Source organism: Hemitrygon akajei, chromosome 2 (assembly GCF_048418815.1).
Source record: "Hemitrygon akajei chromosome 2, sHemAka1.3, whole genome shotgun sequence".
NCBI lineage: Eukaryota > Metazoa > Chordata > Chondrichthyes > Myliobatiformes > Dasyatidae > Hemitrygon > Hemitrygon akajei.
In genome coordinates this window covers 9345654-9369121 of record NC_133125.1, presented here as the reverse complement: position 1 = coordinate 9369121, position 23468 = coordinate 9345654, and the positions used below count along the sequence as shown (strand labels likewise).

The 23468-nt window shown below is 39.4% G+C and overlaps 1 protein-coding gene across 2 annotated transcripts in view; it reads left to right on the top strand.

Annotated features, from left to right (window-relative positions):
• Positions 1-23468, top strand: part of LOC140739032 (ras GTPase-activating protein 1-like) — a 117547-nt gene that overhangs the window by 44993 nt on the left and 49086 nt on the right. For both annotated transcript variants that reach the window (XM_073067013.1, XM_073067007.1), the window contains exons 2-8: positions 1343-1495; positions 9502-9637; positions 11100-11170; positions 16297-16414; positions 20125-20156; positions 21592-21644; positions 22734-22884. In XM_073067013.1, coding sequence (XP_072923114.1) covers positions 1343-1495; positions 9502-9637; positions 11100-11170; positions 16297-16414; positions 20125-20156; positions 21592-21644; positions 22734-22884 — 714 coding nt within the window. The remainder of the gene's footprint in view (positions 1-1342; positions 1496-9501; positions 9638-11099; positions 11171-16296; positions 16415-20124; positions 20157-21591; positions 21645-22733; positions 22885-23468) is intronic.

Here is a 23468-nt window from a genome sequence, read left to right as displayed (position 1 = left end):
TTCCTTCCCCAACTCCTAGGACTAGTTGTGACCTAGCTGAAGAGGCAATCTCCTCCTCACTCCCCTCCTCCCACATTACACAAAGAAATTGCTTCTTTTATAAAGACCCCATTTTAACTCTTGCAACTTTTGGCTTAGACATTCACAGCTCAAAGATAAAGACAGCAGGTGTGTAAGGGGGAAAACATTCTTCACTGGTTTTAACTAATCTTAATGATTTGTTTAAAATAGAGTCAAAACATTGCTCAGTAAGGGGGAAAACAGGCCATTCTCACATTTCAAGCTGACACCATTTTATCTTTCAAACTTACATTTTATTTGGCATGGGCCAAGGAAGGAATCACATTTAATTTTTTCCTTACAGTGCTATATGACTTGAAGGAGAACCTGCAAGTGTTGGTGTTGCTATCTGACCACTGCTCTTGGTTCTAAAACCTCTTAACCTTCAACGTTCATTTACTGCTTCCTTGTCCTTTCAAATGCACAGATTTACCATTATGGTATGCTGTGATATAATTCTGTCACAGTCTGAATATTGTCAACGTTGGGTATTCATTATCATCATCATCATTATATGCCATGTCGTGTGATGTGGGCAATCATGGTCTTTTAACCATGGTTGTACTTGGTCAGTTTTTCTACAGAAGTGGTTTGCCATTGCCACCTTCTGGGCAGTGACTTTACAAGATGTATGACCCCAGCTATTAGCAATGCTTTTCAAAGATTGTCTGCTTGGTGTCTGTGTTTGCATAACCAGGACTTGTGATATGCACCAGCTGCTCATATGGCCATTTACCACCTGCTATCAAGGCTTTACGTGACCCTGATCAGGGGTGGTGCAGGGGCAAAGCAGGTGCTACACCATACCTGAGGGTGACCTGCACACTAGCGGAGGGAAAGAACACCTTATGCCTCTTGGTAAAAACCTATCTCCACCCTGCCACCAACGGTTGGTTTTCCTTTTCAGTCTGATGATGTTTCAAATTAGCTTTATACATCTTTCAGGCAAACTGAGTTAATCCAGAAGCAAATCAAATTATGTAAAATTATAATATTTTTGTGTTGACGGAATTTACAGAAAGAGTTGCTGTTTGGCTGTCGATGGTATATTTGTTAATAACTTTATCCCAAATAAAGAATGAAAAGCAGTAATGCACATTGTCACAAAAGAGGCCCAAATAATTGAGGGTTTTCCTGACCTTGGCGACCTTACAATGTACTCTTAAACAGAAATCTTTACCTGTCCCATGCATTTGATATGAATCTGCTTTGCTTTTGAATAAGTTATTCAGAATTATTTTTAGTACAGTGTAAATGAATTATTCATTTTTTGCCTCCTTAGGTGGTATCATGGAAAACTGGATCGTACAATTGCTGAAGAGCGCCTTAGTCAGGCAGGTCGACCAGGAAGTTACCTTATCAGAGAAAGTGATCGAAGACCAGGTTCATTTGTGCTTTCGTTTCTAAGTAAAACAGGCGTGGTCAATCATTTCAGGTGAAAAGTTAAACCTTTACATGTAATGATCATCTAATACCAGGATGGGAGATGGGAGCGGGGTGGTATGGATGGACAAACTAAGGGAACAGAGAATCCATGTTCGGCACAAGAGCCAATTTCTGTGCTGCAGTGTCCTGTTTGAAAATTTTGTTTGCATTTCTTTGAAAATTTCCATTACAATTTGCATTGTAGGCTACTGTTTAATGAATGCATTTTTTCACTGTCCAGTCAGTTATTTTGAGAATTATATTTAGACAGCAAAAACCCCTATAATAGTCAAGAGTTTTAGTTGGACTCTTGAATGACTTCCACATTGCTCAAATTATTTTAAATTGTTGTTTTTAATTGGAGTCTAATTTTCAATATAGATATAAAATTATGGATATAAAAATCCTACCAACTACAAGATTGTCAGAAGTGAGTCACAACTTAGATTAATACCTGGGAAAGCAATAGAGCAAGTAAATGTGTTGAATGTGATGCTTATTTGAAGGAGGTCGATGTACTTTCAGGACACCTAGGGGCGTCTCAAGTAGCAGCAGAACTCTCAATGGATATGATTAAATATTTTCATTTCAGCCTGATACAGCTAAAAAGCACAACTACTTCCAAGGTCAGTACAGTCAATGTCTTAATGCGTTTAAACAAACTATCACTGCTTAAAACTGATTGTGGACGGATGCATCCTCGTAGGATTCCACGGAGGAAGCATGGCTGTAGATCTGGGATACAGGTGCATTTAAGGAAATAGGATTTTAAACTCACAATACAGACTATCTTGCTGGCAAATGTGCAGTCTCTGGTGAATAAAATCAATGATCTCAGAGCTAGGGCGCTGTATCAGAGGGGCAGTAGGACTGCATGTGTCCTTTGTTTCACAGAATCCTGGTTAACCCCTTCTGTACCAGATGCAGCGATTCAGATCGATGGGTATACTATACATCTTCAGGATAGATCTATAGAGTCTCTCAAAAGCAGAGGTGAAGGAGTATGCCTCATGATCAACATTTCTTGGTGTACAAGTATATTAGTGCTGACCCAAATCTGCTCACCAGACCTGGAATATCTAGCAGTTAAGTGCTGTCCTTTTTACCTACCACCAGAGTTCTCCAGGATCATTTTGACCTCAGGTCAATGTTATTCAGGCTTTAGATGATCTGAGCAATGGGATCAACATGCACAAAACAGCGCACCCTAACACCTTCACCATTGTTTTGGGAGATTTCAACCGGACCACTGTTACACCACCATCAAGAATGCCCCAGTAGTGACTAAGAAGGTATGGACAAGGGAAGCACAGGACTGCTTTGATTCTGTGGACTGGATTGTATTCGGGGATTTGTCTCAGAGGACGATGTTAGGCTGTCTTTAAAGAGAATGAACCCTTGCAAGGCAGAGGGTCCCAATGGAGTACCTGGTAAGGCTCCTGAAAACCTGTGCCAACCAACTGGCGGGAGTATTCAAGGACATTTTCAACCTCTCACTGCTATGGGTGGAGGTGCCCAATTGCTTCAAAAAGGCAACAATTATACCAGTGCCTAAGAAGAATAATGTTACTTCGCCCGGTAGCACTCTCATCTACAGTGATGTAATGCTTTAAGAGGTTGGTCATGACTAGACTGAACTGCCTCAGCAAGAACCTAGACCCATTGCTATATGCCTATTGCCACAATAGGTCAACGGCAGATGCAATCTCAATGGCTCTTCACATGGCTTCAGACCACCTGGACAACTCAAGCACTTATGTCAGGATGCTGTTCATCGACTATAGCTCAGCATTTAATACCTTCATTCCCACGATCCTGATTGAGAAACTGCAGAACCTGGTGGGCCTCTGTACCTCCCTCTGGAATTATTCCTTGACTTCCTAACCGGAAGACCACAATCTGTGCGGATTGGTGATAGCATCTTCTCCTCACTGACGAAGAACACTGGTGGACCTCGGGTGTGTGGTTTACCCACTGCTCTACTCTCTATATACCCATTACTCTGTGGCTAGGCATAGCTCAAATACCATCTATAAATTTGCTGATGACACAACCATTGTTGGTAGAATCTCAGATGGTGACGAGAGCATGTGTAGGAATGAGATATGCCAACAAGTAGAGTGGTGTTGCAGCAACACAACGTCAGTAAGACAAAAGAGCTGATTGTGGATGTCAGGAAGGGTAAGACAAAGGAAGACATAACATTCCTCATAGAGGGATCAGAAGTGGAGAGAGTGAACAGTTTCAAGTTCCTGGGTGTCAAGATCTCCGAGGATTTAAGCTGGTCCCAACATATCAATGCAGTCATAAAGAAGGCAAGATAGCAGTCTGAAGAGCATTAGGAGTCTGAAGACATTTGGTATGTCAACAGATATACTCAAAAACGTCTATAGATGTACCGTGGAGAGCATTCTGACAGGCTGCATCACTGTCTGGTATTGGGGGGGAGGGGGGGGGGTGCTACTGCACAGGACCGAAAGAAGCTGCAGAGGACGGTAAATTTAGTCAGCTCCATCTTGGGTACTGGCCTACAAAGTACCCAGGACATCTTCAGGGAGCGGTGTCTCAGAAAGGCAGCGTCCATTATTAAGGACCTCCAGCACCCAGGTCATGCCCTTTTCTCACTGTTACCATCAAGTAGGAGGTACAGAAGCCTGAAGGCACACACTCAGCGATTCAGGAACAGCTTCTTCCCCTCTGCCATCTGATTCCTGAATGGACATTGAACCCTTGGACACTACCTCACTTTTTTAATATATATTTGTTTTTTGCACAATTTTTAATCCATTTAATATAAGTATACTATAATTGATTTGTTATTATTTTATTTTGTTTTCTCTTTTATATTATGTATTGCATTGAAATGCTGCTGCTAAGTTCACAAATTTCATGACACATGCCAGTGATAATAAATTAATGATTATAGACCATAAGACATAGGAGCAGGATTAGGCCATCAGGCCCATTGAGTCTGCTCCGCCATTCAATCATGGCTGATCCTTTTTTTTTTAAACCTCCTCCTCAACTCCGGTTTTCCGGCCTTCTCCCCGTAGCCTTTGATGCCATGTCCAATCAAGAACCTATGAATCTCTGCCTTAATAAAACCCAGCAACCTGGCTTCCACAGCTGCATGTGGCAACAAACTCCACAAATTCACCACCCTTTGGCTAAAGAAATTTCTCTGCATCTCTGTTTTGAAAGGGTGCCCCTCTATCCTGAAGCTGTGCCCATTTGTCCTAGACTCTCCCACCATGGGAAACGTCCTTTCCACATCTACACTGTCAAGGCCTTTCAACATTCGAATGGTTGCAATGAGATCCCCCTTCATCCTTCTGAATTCCAGTGAGTACAGACCCAGAGCCATCAAATGTTCCTCATATGATAAACCTTCCATTCCTGGAATCATCCTTGTGAGCCACCTCTGGACCCTCTCCAATGCCAGCACATCTTTTCTAATCTGAGGTGCCCAAAACTGTTCACAGTACTGAAGGTGAGATCTCACCAGTGCCCTACAAAGCCTCAGCATCATATCCTTGCTCTGATATTCCAGACCTTTTGAAATGAATGCTGACATGGCATTTTCCTTCTTCACCACCTGCAAGCTAACCTTTGGAGTGTTCTGCACAAGGACTCCCAAGTCCCTTCGCATCTCAGATTTTTGGATTTTCTCCCTGTTTAGAAGATAGTCCACACATTTTTTTCCTACTACCAGAAATGCATGACCATGTATTTTCCAACATTGTATTTCATTTGGCACTTTCTTTGCCCATTCTCCTAATCTGTCTAAGTCCTTTTGCATCCTACCTGTTTCCTCAACACTACCTGCCCCTCCACCAATCTTTGTATCATCTGCAAACTTGTCAATAAAACCATCTATTCCATCATCTAAATCATTTATTTACAGCATAAAAAGAAGTGGTCCCAATACCGACCCTTATGGAACACCACTAGTCACTGGCAGCCAACCAGCAAAGGGTCCTTTCATTCCCATTCACTGCCTTCTACCGATCAGCTAATGCTCTGATGTTAGTAACTTTCCTGCAATACCATGGGCTCTTAACTTGGTAAGCAGCCTCACGTGTGGCATCTTGTCAAAGGCCTTCTCAAAGTCCAAATATACAACATCCACTGCATCGAGAGACATGGCTCCAGGGTGAACAAGGATGGGAGCTCAACATCCAGGCATATTCAATATTCAGGAGGGATAGACAGGAAAGAAAAGGAGGTGGGATAGCATTGCTGGTTAGAGAGGAGATTAACACAATAGAAAGGAAGGACATCAGCCTGGAGGATGTGGAATCGATATGGATAGAGCTGCATAACACTAAGGGGCAGAAAATGCTGGTGGGATTTGTATACAGGCCACCTAACAGTAGTAGTGAGGTTGGGGATGGCATTAAACAGGAATTAGAAATGCGTGCAATAAAGGAACAGTAGTTATAATGGGTGACTTCAATCCACATATAGATTGGGTGAACCAAATTGGTAAGGGTGCTGAGGAAGAGGATTTCTTGGAATGTATGCGGGATGGTTTTCTGAACCAACACGTCGAGGAACCAACGAGAGAGCAGGCCATTCTAGATTGGGTATTGAGCAATGAGGAAGGGTTAGTTAGCAATCTTGTCGTGCGACGCCCCTTGGGTAAGAGTGACCATAATATGGTGGAATTCTTCATTAAGATGGAGAGTGACATAGTTAATTCAGAAACAAAGGTTCTGAACTTAAAGAAGGGTAACTTTGAAGGTATGAGACATGAATTAGCTAAGATAGACTGGCAAATGATACTTAAAGGGTTGACGGTGGATATGCAATGGCAAGCATTTAAAGATCGCATGGATGAACTACAACAATTGTTCATCCCAGTTTGGCAAAAGAATAAACCAGGGAAGGTAGTGCACCTGTGGCTGACAAGAGAAATTAGGGATAGTATCAAGTCCAAAGAAGAAACATATAAATTAGCAAAAAAAAGCGGCACACCTGAGGACTGGGAGAAATTCAGAGACCAGCAGAGAAGGACAAAGGGCTTAATTAGGAAAGGGAAAAAAGATTATGAGAGAAAGCTGGCAGGGAACATAAAAACTGACTGTAAAAGCTTTTATAGATACGTGAAAAGAAAAAGATTGGTCAAGACAAATGTAGGTCCTTTACAGTCAGAAAAAGGTGAATTGATCATAGGGAACAAAGACATGGCAGACCAATTGAATAACTAATTTGGTTCTGTCTTCACTAAGGAGGACAGAAATAATCTTCTGGAAATAGTAAGGGATCGAGGGTCTGGTGAGATGGAGGAACTGAAGGAAATACATATTAGTAGGGAAGTGGTGTTAGGTAAATTGAAGGGATTAAAGGCAGATAAATCCCCAGGGCCAGATGGTCTGCATCCCAGAGTGCTTAAGGAAGTAGCCCAAGAAATAGTGGATACAATAGTGATAATTTTTCAAAACTCCTTAGATTCTGGATTAGTTCCTGAGGATTGGAGGGCAGCTAATGTAACCCCACTTTTTAAAAAAGGGAGAGAGAAACCGGGGAATTATAGGCCGGTGAGTCTCACATCGGTGGTGGGGAAAATGCTAGAGTCAGTTATCAAAGATGTGATAACAGCACATTTGGAAAGAGGTGAAATCATCGGAGAAAGTCAGCATGGATTTGTGAAAGGGAAATCATGTCTGACGAATGTTATAGAATTTTTTGAAGATGTAACTAGTAGAGTGGATAGGGGAGAGCCGGTGGATGTGGTATATTTAGATTTACAAAAGACTTTTGACAAGGTCCCACACAGGAGATTAGTGTGCAAACTTAAAGCATACGGTATTGGGGGTATGGTATTGATGTGGATAGAGAATTGGTTGACAGACAGGAAGCAAAGAGTGGGAGTAAACGGGACCTTTTCAGAATGGCAGGCAGTGACTAGTGGGGTACCGCAAGGCTCAGTGCTGGGACCCCAGTTGTTTACAAAATATATTAATGATTTAGACAAGGGAATTAAATGCAGCATCTCCAAGTTTGCAGATGACACAAAGCTGGGCAGCAGTGTTAGCTGTGAGGAGGATGCAGGGTGACTTGGATAGATTAGGTGAGTGGGCAAATTCATGGCAGGTGCAATTTAATGTGGATAAATGTGAGGTTATCCACTTTGGTTGCAAGAACCGAAAAGCAGATTATTATCTGAACGGTGGCCGATTAGGAAAAGGGGAGATGCAACGAGACCTGGGTGTCATTGTACACCAGTCATTGAAGGTGGACATGCAAGGTACAGCAGGCGGTGAAAAAGGCAAATGGTATGTTGGCATTCATAGCAAAAGGATTTGAGTACAGGAGCAGGGAGGTTCTACTGCAGTTGTACAAGGCCTTGGTGAGACCACACCTAGAATATTGTGTGCAGTTTTGGTCCCCTAATCTGAGGAAAGACATTCTTGCCATAGAGGGAGTACAGAGAAGGTTCACCAGATTGATTCCTGGGATGGCAGGACTTTCATATGAAGAAAGACTGGATCGACTAGGCTTATACTCACTGGAATTTAGAAGATTGAGGGGGGATCTTATTGAAACGTATAAAATTCTAAAGGGATTAGACAGGCTAGATGCAGGAAGATTGTTTCCGATGTTGGGGAAGTCCAGAACAGTTTAAGGATAAAGGGGAAGCCTTTTAGGACTGAGATGAGGAAAAATTTCTTCACACAGAGAGTGGTGAATCTGTGGAATTCTCTGCCACAGGAATCAGTTGAGGCCGATTCATTGGCTATATTTAAGAGGAAGTTAGATATGGCCCTTGTGGCTAAAGGGATCGGGGGTATGGAGAGAAAGCAGGTACAGGGTTCTGAGTTGGATGATCAGCCATGATCATGCTGAATGGCGGTGCAGGCTCGAAGGGCTGAATGGCCTACTCCTGCACCTATTTTCTATGTTTCTATGTTTCCCCTTCATCTATCTTACTTGTAATCTCCTCAAAGAATTCCAACAGATTCATCTGGCAGGACTTTCTGTGAAGGAAGCCAATGCTGACTTTGCACTATCTTGTTCTGTGTCACCATGTACTCCATCACCTCATTGTTAACAATTGACTCCAACATCTTCCCAACCACTGAGGTCAGGCTAACTGGTCTATGATTTCCTTTCTGCTGCTTTCCTCATTTTTTTAATAAAGTGGAGTAACATTTGCAATTTTCCTGTCCTCTGGTGATGGGCTGATGATATATGTGATGATACGACAGGGCAAGTAGAGCACTTTGTGTTCTCTAATTAAATTTTCTGTAATGCAAAGTTTTGCTATCAGAAATGTGTCAAGAATTGCAAATTTTTATTAAAAAATACATTTTTCAATAAATTCTGTACTATTATTTTATTGTCTATCTCAATTTTTTGATAATTTATGAATTCTGTATGTCAAATTCTGTTATCCGAACAGAATATAGGGATGCCTGTAATCTTTGTTGAAAGTGACTTTCAATGTTACATCAAATAAAAGCTTTATCTACAGAAATTGTATACAGTTAAAGATATGAGCTAGTTTTTCCATTCAGCATAATAGAAGACACTGAATCATTGGTTGTGCTGCTCTCTCTTGGATTGCAATGTGTTGTATGTCCAATAACTAATTTGTAACTGTATGTGAGCCATTAGATGCATTTCAGGTGGGCTCAGAAGTTTTCGTAGTTCCAGAATATCTGTAGCATTGTTACAAGTTGGTGAGGCAGTAAGCACTTTTTGCTTTTTTTCATCGAGGAGCGATTTAGAAATTTTGATGCCAAGGCTTGGAGACTGGGGATTGGAAGTCCAATGTGCTTATTTAGTTGTAATAACCAAAAATTTAATGTCACTGAAATCACTTAACTGCTTCTGTGAATCTTTACTGTGCCCACTGAACAACTGCTAGCCCATGCCGCATATACTGTCTCACATTTTTGAGTTAAAATTATTTGAACAGATTAGTTGAATTACATGTAGATTAGATGGAATAGATCATTGAATTGTTTGGTAACCTTTAGAACTTACAATTGCATTGTTTACCCATTCCAGGATCTTTGCAATGTGTGGAGATTATTACATTGGAGGACGACGGTTTTCTTCGCTTTCAGACCTGATTGGTTACTATAGTCATGTGTCCTGCCTATTGAAAGGGGAGAAGCTTTTGTTTCCAGTAGCACCTCCAGAGGTAAATTTTGAAATTATAACAGCAATAATATGTGGTATATGCAAACTATGATGACATAATGTTTCATATCCATCTTTCTCTTTCTTGATACTGAACATTGAGTTTCTTAATCACTTTATATTAAAAAAAAATGCCCAGAATTGTGGTAGAAGTTGTATATTGGTGAAGATAGTTGGCCTCATTAAAAGTTGTAGATCAGTAATTTTGGCTATAAGAGACATTCGGCCCATTGAGTGCTCCACCAATCAGTCATGGATGATTTATTATCCCGCTCAACCCCAATTTCTTGCCTTTTCCACATACATATGCAGATATGCGTGGAAATTGGGAAGCAACTTGCCTACAGCTATGCGATCTAATATACCTCTAGCTGATAGAAAAACTGCATTGGGAGATCTGGTACAATCCTATGCTGCTGTTTTTGCATGACAGGTACTCAATTCTTGCCTGCTTCTTGTGGGAGCCCAGGAAAGAGAAGGAATCTGAGACAAGTTGGTGTTTAGTAGTGTGACAGGATCATATGAGGGTTTGAGTATGAACAGAAAAATGTTTCCTTTTTATTGTGGTTGTATTCACATTTACTGGCTATTTCCAACACTCAGGTAGTTTAAGCACAGGTAGTATTTTGCTTAAATTTAATTTGTTGCTGAAATATGCTTGATGTAGAATTGTTTGGATCCCATCCTGTCCCTGAACTCTTGCTAACTGTAAGGTGTCTTTTCTCTAATATGTTTGGCTGAAATATGGCACTGGAGGAGGCTGTGGGCAGGCACGTCAGTCTGGGAACAGGAGTGGGATTTGGAATTAAAATAACTGTCCACTGGAAGATAGTGCGAAGGCATTTGATGAAGCGATTATTTCTCCTCCTCTCTCCCCCCCCCCCCCCCCCCATTTGTATAGTCTCTAATGTAGAGGAAGATACTTTGAGAGCACTGAGTACAATAAATAACACTGCAGAACTCGCATAATAGACTACCTCACCTAGAAAAGTTGTTTAGGGCCATGGATAGTGGTGAGGATGGTGGTTACAATAACAGAAGCAAGTTCCAAGCAAGGGAAGGGATGAGTGGAGTGAATGATTTCTGTGGAGAGCAGAGAGGAAGATGTGCCTGGTGGTGGCATCCCATTGTAGATGGCGGATGTTGTAAATATTAATTTGTTGGACAAATTAGGAGAACACTTGGGGAACTCTGTCAGTGTTGTGTCTGTGACTGCCTCACCCTGACTGGTTGTTAATTTAGACAAATTGCTTAAATTATCTATGTTTATGTCCACTTGGATATAATTTGACAACTTAACTTGTCCCTCTTTCACTGTGGGTTGCAGAGGCATGGTAGGAGTGAAATATTTTAAATTGTTCATCTGTCGTAAAGGAACTGAATAATGTAAAGAAAGTAATTAGATTTTATTCTGTTTGTAAAAAAAAAAAAAAATAATTTGTATTGTTTCTTCAAAATTGTAGCCTGTTGAGGATAGGAGAAGAGTTCGTGCTGTCCTGCCGTACACTAAAGTGCCAGATACAGATGAAATTAGGTAAGTTGTTTTTATTTTATTTTCAGATGAGTAGAGAAATGTACTTTTATTTTTGAATTCTTAGAAATGCCAACATGAAAATTCGTGAAACTGGAAAGTGTGGAGTATTAGTATTAAATGCTTCCCGTCCAGGTAGAATCAGAATCAGGTTTAATATATCTGGCATATGTCGTGAAATTTGTTGGTCCTTACAGAAGGCAAGAAGTACAGCCCAGTCCATCACAGGGCTATGCTCCCCACCATTGAGCACATTTACATGGAGTACTGTCACAAGAAAGCAGCATGCATCATCAAGGGTCCCCACCATGTAGGTCATGCTCGTGATTTACAACTATCATTGGGCAGGAGGTATAGGAGCCTTGTGTCCCACACCACAGGTTCAGAAACAGTTATTACCCCACACTGGTCAGGCTCCTGAACCAGCTTGTATAACTTCAGTTACCTTAACACTGAATTGATCCCACAACCTTATAGACTCCCTTTCAAAAACTCCACAACTCATGTTCTTGATTTTATTTTATTTGCTCAATTTATTTTTTGAAAGTTGGTTGTTCATTCAACTTTGTTTATGCATAGTTTTCATAAATTCTATTTCATTTCCTTTACTGTAAATGTCTAAGAAAATGAATTTCAGGGTAATATATGGTGTAATATATGTACTTTGAAAAATTTATTCCTTTGACCAAAATGCATCATAACTGTCACTTGAGCTCTGCCCAAACTGACGTTCATATTGCCTTAGCCTTAATTTCTTTTATATTGCACTCTAGAAGAAACTCTTCCCCATATCACTCCAACTAGTTTGGTTTTTGACAGTCGGTTTGATGGGTTGGTGTTTTAAATAATGGTGAAATTTCAAAAACTTTCAGTGCAATTTCATCCATTTTGGATCCATGTAACGCAATATACATTGCACTTACCAAATACAGTACTATGCAAAAGTCTTAGGCACATGTATGTAGTTAGGGTTCCTAAGATTTCTGTATAGTACTGTTGTAATTTTAGGTATTACATTGTACTGCTGCACAAAAAGCTCATTTCATGACAGAAGTGAGTGATAATAAATCTGATTCTGATATGGGTCTCTATTGTGGATGGAGAGTCGGAGAGTGGGAATAGGGCAGGGAGAAGGGAATCATAGTTGGGAAAAGGGGAAGGGAGAGAGGAGGGAGTGGGAGGCACCAGAAAGATATTCTGTAATGATCAATAAACCAATTGTTTGGAATCAAATGACCTTGCTTGGAGTCTCAGGTCTGGGTGTGTCTGCACTCGCGCCAGTCCCCGGCTTTGGCACTCTTCTGCCACCTGTCCCACACCCCTCCCATGGCACTTCATTCTCTCCATTCCCAACAGCCTTTGCTCCTGCCAATTGTAGATATATCTAAGACTTTTGCACAGCACTATATGTAAATTATTTTTGTTACATTTTATATATTCAAATTCTGTGTAGTTGGTTTTTGTTATCAGTAGATAAATTATTCTTGCACATGATTTCAAACGTACTGCTTCTTATTCTGTAGTTTGATTGAAAGCATAACCCAGCAATGTAACAACAGTACCCTCTTGTGTTCAGGGCTGACACTTCATGTTTCCTACCAATATGCTTTTGCAGTTTTGAAGGTAAAAACTTGGATGAAACCAGGCTATTTTGAATTACAAGCAGTGAATGCTTGTACCATGTTTGACAAATCTAGTGGTTATCAATAGGCAAGTTGAATTCTCAGGTTCCATAATCTGTCTAAACCCTTTTTTATTTTTGTTATTGGTTTAGAGATTCAACATGGTAACAGCCCTTCTAGCCCAATTACACCCATTGGACAAATTAACTTACCAATCCATACAACTTTGAAAAGTGGGAAGAAACCGGAGCACCCGGAGGAAACCCACACAGTCACAGGGAGAGGATACAAACTCCTTACAGACAGCAGCAGGAACTGAACCCGCATCATGACACTGTAATAACATTGTCCTAACCTCGACGCTACCATGCCACCCCATCTAAAGGCCATTAGACACAAGACACTAGAATACTACAGCACAGTACAGTCCCTTCAGCCCTCGATGTTGTGCCGACCCATATATTCCTTAAAAAAATGTTCTAAACCTACACTACCCCGTAACCCTCTGTTTTTCTTTCATCCATGTGCCTGTCCAAGAGGCTCTTAAATACCCCTAATGTTTTAGCCTCCACCACCATCTCTGGCAAGTCATTCCAGGCACCCACAACCCTCTGTATAAAAAAAAAACAAACAAACTTTGTACATATGCCCTCTGAGTTTGCGCCCTTGGAAACAGGTTCTGGCTATCCACCCTATCTATGCCTCTCATAATCTTGTAGACCTCTATCAAGTCCCCTCTCGTCCTTCTAAGCTCCAAAGAGAAAAGTCCCAGCTCTGCTCACCTTGCCTCATAAGATTTGTTTTCCAGTCCAGGCAACATTCTGGTAAACCTCCTCTGCACCCTCTTCATAGCTTCCACATTCTTCCTATAATGAGGTGGCCAGAACTCAACACCGAACAAGTGTGATCTCACCAGAGATTTGTAGAGTTGTAACATGACCTCTCTACTCTTGAACTCAATCCCCCTATTAATGAAGCCTAGCATCCCATAGGCCTTCTTAACTACCCTATCAACCTGTGTGGCGACCTTGAGGGGTGTATGGATTTGAACCCCAAGGTCCCTCTGTTCATCCACACTCTTAAGTATCCAGCCATTAACCCTGTACTCAGCCTTCTGGTTTGTCCTTCCAAATGCATCAACTCACACCTATCCGGATTGAACTCCATGTGCCACCTCTGCCCAACTCTGCATCCTGTCTATATCCTCTTATAACCTTCAGCAACCTACAGCTCCATCCATAACTCCTCCAATCTTCATGTCATCCGAAAACTTACTAACCCATCCTTCCGCCTCTTCATCCAGGTCATTTATAAAAATCACAAAGAACAGGGGTTCCAGGACAAATCCTTGCGGCACTCCACTAGTCACAGACCTCCAGGCAGAATACTTTCCTTCCACTACTACCCTCTGATTTCTTCCTGTTAGCTATCTATTCCCTTCATTATTAAGTACACTTTTATTAGATAATCATATTACCTCCCAATCCGAAGAAAATATAATTGGAATTTCTGCAATTTGAAATTTTATTGACTCCAAGGATACAAATTCATTGATTTTTATACACTTCCTATATTAGCGGTCTATTACTTTTATTTTGTACCAAATGCAGTTGGGCTAACCCTCCGGCAGAAGGTTCAGGAGCTTGAAGATTCTTACGGCCAGATTTGGGAACAGCTCCTTTCCAACTGTGATAAGACTGCTGAACGGATCCTGACCTGGATCTGGGCCGTACCTTCCAAATATCCGGACCTGACTTGCACTACCTTACTTTCCCTTTTCTATTTTCTAATTATGATTTATAGTTTAAATTTTTATTATATTTACTTCGATTTGTACTTCAGGAAGCGCGAAGCACAGAATCAAATATCGCTGTGATGATTGTACGCTCTAGTATCAATTGTTTGGTGACAATAAAAGTAAAGTAACCGTACACAGAAATGGGTACACTTTTGTACTTTAATGCTGCAACTAACTGATTGTTTCTGGGATACCAGAAGTTTAATTTGGTGTACTGTTATGAATCCTTCACTGGTTTTATCTATCAATATTGCTATCTGTGGCCAGTGAAATAACGCTCTCTTGAGAACTGCTTGAAAGAGTTAATTGACCCTGCTAACTTGTTAATTTTTATTGCTTTAGTTTAAATTCACAAACCTCTTTATTTGGAGTTTTGCTCTTGGACTCTGTCTCTTTTATTCTAGCCTAAAATTAAAGTAAAAGCTGCTGAATTGTGAAAATCATTTTCTCACACTTCACTGGGAAGCCATTAAGCGGTAAACTTGGCATATTTTGTTGTAATATGCAGAAGAGGCTAACATTAAAATGTTCTGGATTGTTCGTGATGCTGTGTAATAGTAATCTTGGTTTAATATGAGGTTCTTACAGCTAGTTAGTATGTACATTTGTTTTACATTTCTTTTATGGCTGTGATAATCTAACTGCTGTCAGAGGAAGTCTGCCAATTAATTCTGTTATCCAGGCCTTTATGAAGGGTATTGGCCTGAAACGGCGACTGTTTATTCCTCTTCAGATTGCTGCCTGGCTGAGTTCCTTCAGCATTTTGTGTGTCGCTCTAGGTTTTCAGCATCTGCAGAATCTCTTGTATTTATTATTCTCTTACACAGCTGCAGCTTTTAATGTAATATTTGATCTATTACTGCTTGTTTTGGTTTCCCAGTTGAACCAACAGATATTGAAATTCAGCAAAACAAAAACTGGTGTTGAAACTGTAAAACAAAATCATATAATGCTCGAAATACTCAGCAGGTCAGGCTGCAAGTGTGGGAAGAGAAACAGAGTTAACATTTCAGGTCGGGAACTGGAAAGGAGTCAAAAATAAGCTGCAGGGTGGCTGGGAGAATGGAATTAGAGTCCTTGTAGGAGGCAAGTTCCCATGGCCTGATGTTCGTTTGTAGAATCATGAGGGGTATGAGGTGTGTCTGGGAGCAAATGTCTGCACAATAGGGGTCGGTCGGTTTGCCAGACCACAATGCTGCCACCTTTGTCAACAGGTTTGCTGACATCATCAGGGTGGGGTTCAGTGAACGGAAAGGCAGTAGGTTAGCACATGATGGAATTAGGAAAAGTCAGGAATGTCAATGTTAATCACAGGTTAGGTGACAGAAGGCCATGCAAGACTAAACCAGCTCTATGCAGGAGTCAACATACTAATCACATTCCCCTGTAAGTTCTTTTTCTGTCAGATAGTTACACAGTTTACTTTTGAATGCAGTATTTGAACCTGCCTTCACTGCTTCTGCAATTACATTTAACAAAGTAATGATTATTCCTTAAGACAGTATTGAAATCACTTTTCTGTTTGTGCATGTGAATGTTCAGATGAAATTTAAGACGATACATGGAAAGTATTGCATACTGCCACATATCTCCTTCCTGTCAATAAATGTCTCAAAATTTGACAAAGATGTTGTTTCCAGATTTTAGATTGTCATTTTAAACAGAATTCTTCTGTGTTTACATTAATGGGTCTTGTTTTATTTGTACAGCTTTCTGAAGGGGGATATGTTTATTGTTCATAATGAACTAGATGATGGATGGATGTGGGTGACTAATTTGCGAACTGACGAGCAAGGCCTCATTGTGGAAGATTTGGTAGAGGAAGTGGTGAGTAGCTAAAATCTTACAGAAGTTTACACTGTTTTATTTGTTCTCACAAAATGAATTCAACAGTTTTTATTCTAAATAGAAGATATTCCCTTTACCTGTTTATTATGTCAAATATTGTATATTTTGGAACAATTACTTAAAGGTAGTTCATTGTGTGTGTTGCTTGGATTACATAATGCTGGATTTTTGTGTATGTATTGCTCAAGATTTCTAAAATCTGCAGAAACTTTTGTGTCTATTTGGAATTATTCAAAAACATCTCATTTCAGAAATGTATTGATAATAGTGTATTAGTCTCATTAAAAACAAGATGGAAAATGATTACATCCAGGACAAATGGCAAGCAATACACTGAATGGCTTATTTTACAATGTCTTACTTCAATATATGCAAAATATTCATGTATGGAGAATTATAGACAAGTGTTTTGTCTTTTATTGTTTAAATCAGATGCACATGTTGTCCAATTAGCGTACAAAATATTTTACTGTATTGCACTCCTTTGTGTTCTTATAAATTAGAACCTTTTGATTCAATTATTTCTATAATTCATTCTCTTTTCAGGTTTTTTCCCTCAAGCTTAATAAAGCACAATAACACAGCTAGTCTTAGAGGTGCTGTCCATATGCAGTTTGCATGCTGTCACTGTGTCTCAGTGGATTTTCTCCAGGAGCTCAATTTCCTCCTGCACTCCAAAGCTGTATGGGTTGATAGGTTAATTAGTCACTGAAAATTGTCCTTAATGAGTGGTAAAATCTAGAGAGATTGTTAGGTATCTGGGAAAAATAGTGTGTTAGCGTACTTGATGGTCAGCGTGCACTCAGGCCGAAGGGCCTGTTTCTGTGTTGGATCAGTCCAACTCTGATTCTGGCTATTGTTAATGTAATTGAATGTGAAGATTCGTTAATTGATTGGTTCCTTGTTGGATGTAATCATTACTTGTTTGGTATAAATATAATTGTTTTGACCCATAGTGAGTTATTTTTGCATGCTTCAGTTTTATAAAGGAGCAAATGGAATGAAATATGGAATGATGCCTCCCTCTTATGATCACATAATTTACCTTTAATTCAGCTCCCTCTTTTCAGTATTATTAAACTTGTACATTACTTTATATATGACATATTGAGGTGCCATGATAGCATAACAGTGTAACGCTATTACATCTTGGGTTGTCAGAGATCAGAGTTCAACCCCGCGTCATCTGAAAGGACTTTGTACAACTTCCATGTAGGATGCGTGGGTTTCCTATGGGTCCTCCCTCTGTCCAAAGACATACTGGGTAGGTTAATAGGGCATTGTGAATTGTCCCGTGATTAGGTTAGGGTTAAATTGGGGTTGGCGGGTTGCTGGGCAGTGTGGCTCAAATGTATCTATATTAAAAAAAAGACAGTTTTAACAAAAACTTTAATGATTTATGAAATGTCATTGTGTATTGTACTACCACCCCACCAGCCTTCGCATCCAACACGTTATCCTCCGCAGCTTCCGCAATCTCCAAAGGAATCCTTCCACTCTGCGTATCTTAACCACCTCCTTCCCTTTCTCCTGTGGTCCACTCCCCGCTCCTATCAGATACCACCTTCTTCAGCCCTTGACCGTTCCCACCACCTTCCTGCTATTCTCCTTCCCTTTATCCCTCCTTTTTATTCTGATGTCTTCCCCCTTCCTTCTCAGTCCTGAAGAAGGGTCTCACCCTAAAACACCAACTGTTTATTAATTTCCATAGATGCTGCCTGACCTGCTGAGTTCCTCCAGCTTTTTGTGTGTGTTGCTTTGGATTTCCAACATCTGCAGATATTCTTGTGTTTATTTTTTGTATTTGTTTCAGTTACCATAAATATCTTTTACGGGAGCAATAAAGATGGGCTTGATTGTCTTTTAGCTTGGGGAACTCATCGATGTCATTCTTCTGTTGTATCCTCTGGTTGTGTGGGAAGGTAGCTGAGAGGGAATGAGCATATGCAAAGGTGAAACTATAAATGAAAGAGTTATGCTAGGATTAAGTCCTTCGGAATGCTTGAAGATGTGAGAACTGTCTGCTAGTGTTGTTGTCTTGAAGATGTTAGAAATTGTGGTGGCTAGTGCAGTGAACGTGGATGCTGATGTGAAGGTGACAACATGAGGAAATGTGTCTTTGCTCAGTGTGACTATAGTGTTGTGGGCGGGCAGACGAGGAGAAGCGAAAGATAAGAGTTATATGGATGAGAAGCATGCCAAATCAATTTTTAACAATTTAAAAAAAAACAAAAGTAAGCTAATTTTAACAGGTTTTAAATGTTTTAGAGATGTGCAAGGCTCTTTTTATTCCTTTTTTTTCTGTAACACCAAACAATGTTCTGGAGGAACTCTGAGGTGAGAGCATATCCCACAGATGCTGCTCAACCCACTCAGTTCCTCCAGCACCTCATTTGTTGCTTCAGATTCTAGCATCTGTAGTCTGTCATGTCTCCACCCGATTTTGCATCATTTACTTTGAGAAAATAACTTTCATGTGCCATAGATATCAATATTTAGATCCAGCACTTGATCGTTGTGGTCATTGTGTAGTGTTCATTTTCCATGTCTGCACAGTTGCAAACTCTTTTAGCTTTATTAGTAGTATCACTTTGAAATGACCATAATCAGATCTTAATCTGTTCAGACTAAACCATGTTTGTCAGGGTTGTATTTAGAGTTTGGTGTTATAATGTAGTAGTGTAGAAGCATAACTGGAATGTTCTAATGTTTGGCCTATTTTTTTGCTGTGCAGGGAATTAACTCCATGTCCTCTTGTCCCTTCCAGAAGTTTGAACTTCAGGCAACCTTCTAATCACTTAAAAAACTGTTATCAGTTGATGAAGTGTGATTTCTTTTTTTCTTGCCATTATTGCCAGTAGTGGTGTAGGCTGTTTTGTGTTGCCTGGCTTGATGCCTGAGAATGTAGAAGTAAGTAATTCTGTGTGCAACCTGGGTAGCATGTTATGTACATTGGATCCAAGCAAGTGCAGCATCAAAGTGTTTTTAGTGTGCCAACATATGGACCTGGTTGGAACGTGCATTTCTGTTACTGCTTGTATCTTGGCAAATGTAGTTAATTTGATCAGTTTGAAATTTGCATCGCACATTACATTATGCTGGTTAGACATCTTTGTCAACCGTGTATGTGGAGATTTTATTACTGATATTCTAAATTGTGTGTGTGTGTGAGAAAGATTTGGTGTTGATGACAGGATGTGCTTCTCTACTTATACTCAAAAGTTATACTTATACTCAAATACTTTTGACTTGCCAATTATACTGGTATAAGAGAGCCAAAATTGCTTTTTTGGTGCCCAGAAAGAAGCAGAATTTGTGGAGGTAGTCAGTGATAAGATCCATGTCCAAACATTCTCTTTCAATTCATTTCCACCTGTTGCTCAAGCTGCTATAGTATACCTGTATCAGTACATAACTGATGAAAAGTTCTGTTGCTGCACACCAGTTCCCTAGTAAGGATTTCCCAATCTCTGAGATTCGCTTAGGCAAAGATTTAAAGGAGCATAGAAAGTAGAAGCAGAAATAGGCCAATAGGGCCTGCAAGCCTGCTCTGCCATTCATTGAGATTCAGAATTTTACCTCAGTTTCACTCTCCAGCACTAACTCTGTATTTCTTGATACCTCAAATATCTAAAACTCTGTCTTGAAAATGCCAAGGAACTGAGCCTCCAATCTGGTCTATTTTGCAGGACCGTGAAGAAGATCCACATGAAGGAAAAATGTAAGAAAGTTATTTTTTCTTTAATATAGTTTTAAGTATAACACGTGTCATGCCTGTATTGAAAACATTGGGGGAGATAAAATATTCATAAATAGGACAATGAGTATGATAAAAGTTCTGAATCCTATTTTCAACTATAAAGAATCATCAGCTTTATATATTGCATTTTAAATTCTGGGTTCCAATGTTCGTACTTGCTGAGATGTATTCCTATATTGACCAAAATTGATAAACTTCAGTAAATATAAAACTAGATCTTTTTGCTGTAGAATGAAAAGCAGTGCTCAAACTTTTATACTTGTAAAATCAAATTTTCTATATTGAGAATTATCAAAGAATTTTCCTCCAGAATGATTTCATAAATTATACATCGGAAATGTAATTTGAAGCATTGGAGCAATAGCATTAATGTGCAGCCAACATTCACATGGCACCTTTGGAACTAAACATAAGCTTTGAATAAAACAAAGCAAAAACATACCTTCCTCTGAGAAGAAATCAAAGTGTAAACGTTCTTAGCTTCCATTTGGAACCTGTTAGGGAGTTAGGCTGCAAGATGTTTTGGTGCAGAGGGATCTGGAAGTCTGAGTTCATGAAGCAACATGGATTGGCATGCAGTTGCAGCAAGTAATTAGGAGGACAAAAAGAACAGGTTTTTATTGCAAGGGTTATGGATCATAAAAGTAGGGAAGTTTTGATTGAAACTTTATAAGGCACTGGTGAAACTCCACCTACAGCACTGCATTGTTTTGCTTTTCATATTTAGGGTAAGATATATTCAGAGAGGAGACAGTAAAGAGAAAGCTCACGAGATTGATTCATGGGATGAGGAGGTTGCTATGAGGACTGACCAGGTTGCACCTGTACTCATTGTAAATATGGGAGAATGAAAGGTGACCTTTATTGAAATACCAGATTATGAAGAAGGTTGACTGTGAATACTTGAGTGTATTGGCTTTGTGTGGGCTTACAGACATAACTAGAATTAGGAACCATAGTTTCAGCGTAAGGGATCAGCCACTTAAGACAGATAAGGAACTTTATTGAGGGCAGCAAGTCTTTGGAAATTTTTAATGCATTAATGTACAGGGCTGTTAAAACATTCTTGTGTTTGTGTCTATGTGTACTAAAAGGGGATTGTGGAACAGGCACAAGGGACTAATTGGGTTACTTCTAATTCAGATAGCAGTAAGCTATATCCTGTTTAGAGATGTAGGTGATGTCTTTAACATTTCTCATGGGTATCTCTGAGCAAAGTTCTGATGTATCTACATCTTTACAACATGTAAAAATTATGAGGTGAACATCACGTGAAACTCATTTGTTGTGCAACAAATTTTTCACACCATTAACTTTGCAAGATAACTCATTAGAATGCTACTTGTGTTGGCAATTCTATAGAAACAATTTTTTAAATTTTGTAATTGTTTTTCAGTTGGTTTCGTGGGAAGATATCAAAACAAGAGGCATATAATCTACTAATGACAGGTACTAATTATTACAGATAATGTCGTTTAGTGACATAGAAATGATGTTATTTTCGAGGCATCTTGATCATTTGTTCCCTTTGCTCTATCAAAGTGCTTCATTACAACTGACTGAAACTGATTTTGCTTAAAGAAGAGTAACGTGCAGTTAATGGGCAATACAGTAATTTGTAAAAATAAGTCCTTCAATGTCTTCATCTTTACTTAAATGTAATTAAAAACTGTTGTGCAAAAGATTCACACTTGGCTTTTGACAGATACTCCAAAATACACTCATATCATGTCGCCAATTGGTGTGTTATTCTTCTCCATAAAAAGAATCATTTCTGTAACTTCAATTTCTTGCAATTGAAGTCATTTTTAAGCCAAAAGTAGTAACTGCCATGATAAAATTTATCTGTTGTATTAAAGTTGACACTTTTTTTATTTTGAACTTTGGAGTTTTCAAGTTCTTCCCATGATTTCTCCCCATTTGTGCTGAGATTGGGTGGGACTACAACCAAAGGTCATGGGTTATGGCTGAGCAGTTTAATGGGGACACGAGGGAAACTTCACTTAGAGTATCATGAGAATGTGGAATGAGCTGCCAGCACAAGTGGTGCATACAAGCTTGATTTCAATATTTAAGAGAAGTTTGGATTGGTACATGGTAGGGGTATGGAGGGCTATATTCCCAGAGCAGGTCAGTGGGAGTAGGCAGTTTAAATTGTTTGGCACGGTCTAGATGGGCCGAAGTACCAGTTTCAGTGCTGTACTTTTCTATGATTTTGTAAAAGTTTTCATGTTGCACACAACTCAACTTTCATCCAAATTGCAAACAAATTTCCTACATTAAGAATTGTTATTCTTCTAGGTAAATTTGCTGAGTCTTTCAGTTTTATCAAGATCAAAGAAAAGAAAAGTTAAATAATAAGATTTTAAAATGTTACCTAGATTGTGGTATGTATTCTGGCTGTTACTTTAATTGTACTCTGTTATAGATTATTTAAACCTTAAACATAAATTGGTTTAGCTCACTAAAAGTCCAATTCAGGATTTGTTATTTTGTTTTAAAAATGTAATTAGAATAATTTTATTTCTTTTGTTACAGTGGGCAAAATAAGTAGCTTTCTTGTAAGACCATCAGATAACACACCAGGCGATTACTCTCTATATTTTCGGACAAATGAAAACATTCAACGATTTAAAATATCTCCAACACCAAACAATCAGTTTATGATGGGTGGCCGGTATTACAACAGGTAACCAAATTATGTTTTACAAAGTGAGTTCAGATAAAGCTGAAAATTATAATTCATATGAGAGCCACCTGTCTTCAAAGTTGGATGTGAATGCCATTGTTATGCAGCTCATTACCATTCTGCAGTTTGTGTTTAAGACAGATGTGATTACAGTTAGTCGTACTGATTTCCAGCTACCCACAAGCGTAGCAACTAAAATTCATTACCTGGCCAGCCAAGCTTTTGAAATACTTGCGCCCTTTTGTACATTCTTCAGGCTACACTTTGAAATCTTCAAAAGTTCTATGATCATAAACACCTTGGAATCTGCCTAAGAATAATTCAACTCTCCCTGACAATATTTGCCACCTATTCAGATGACCTTTTCTACCTGATTACCTAATTAACTTAATTGGCAAGTAGTTACTACTTGCATGATATTAGTGCATATTAAACTAAGTTTTAAAAAAAGCATTAAAATGAATACCTGTACACCAGAGGATCTTAAAGGCAAGTTGAAAAGCTTTCCCTTAAATTGTCTGGAGCTGTTTTATTTTTGGCTGCCTTGGCTTGACATATTGAACTCCAGCTAGCATAAAGGATTG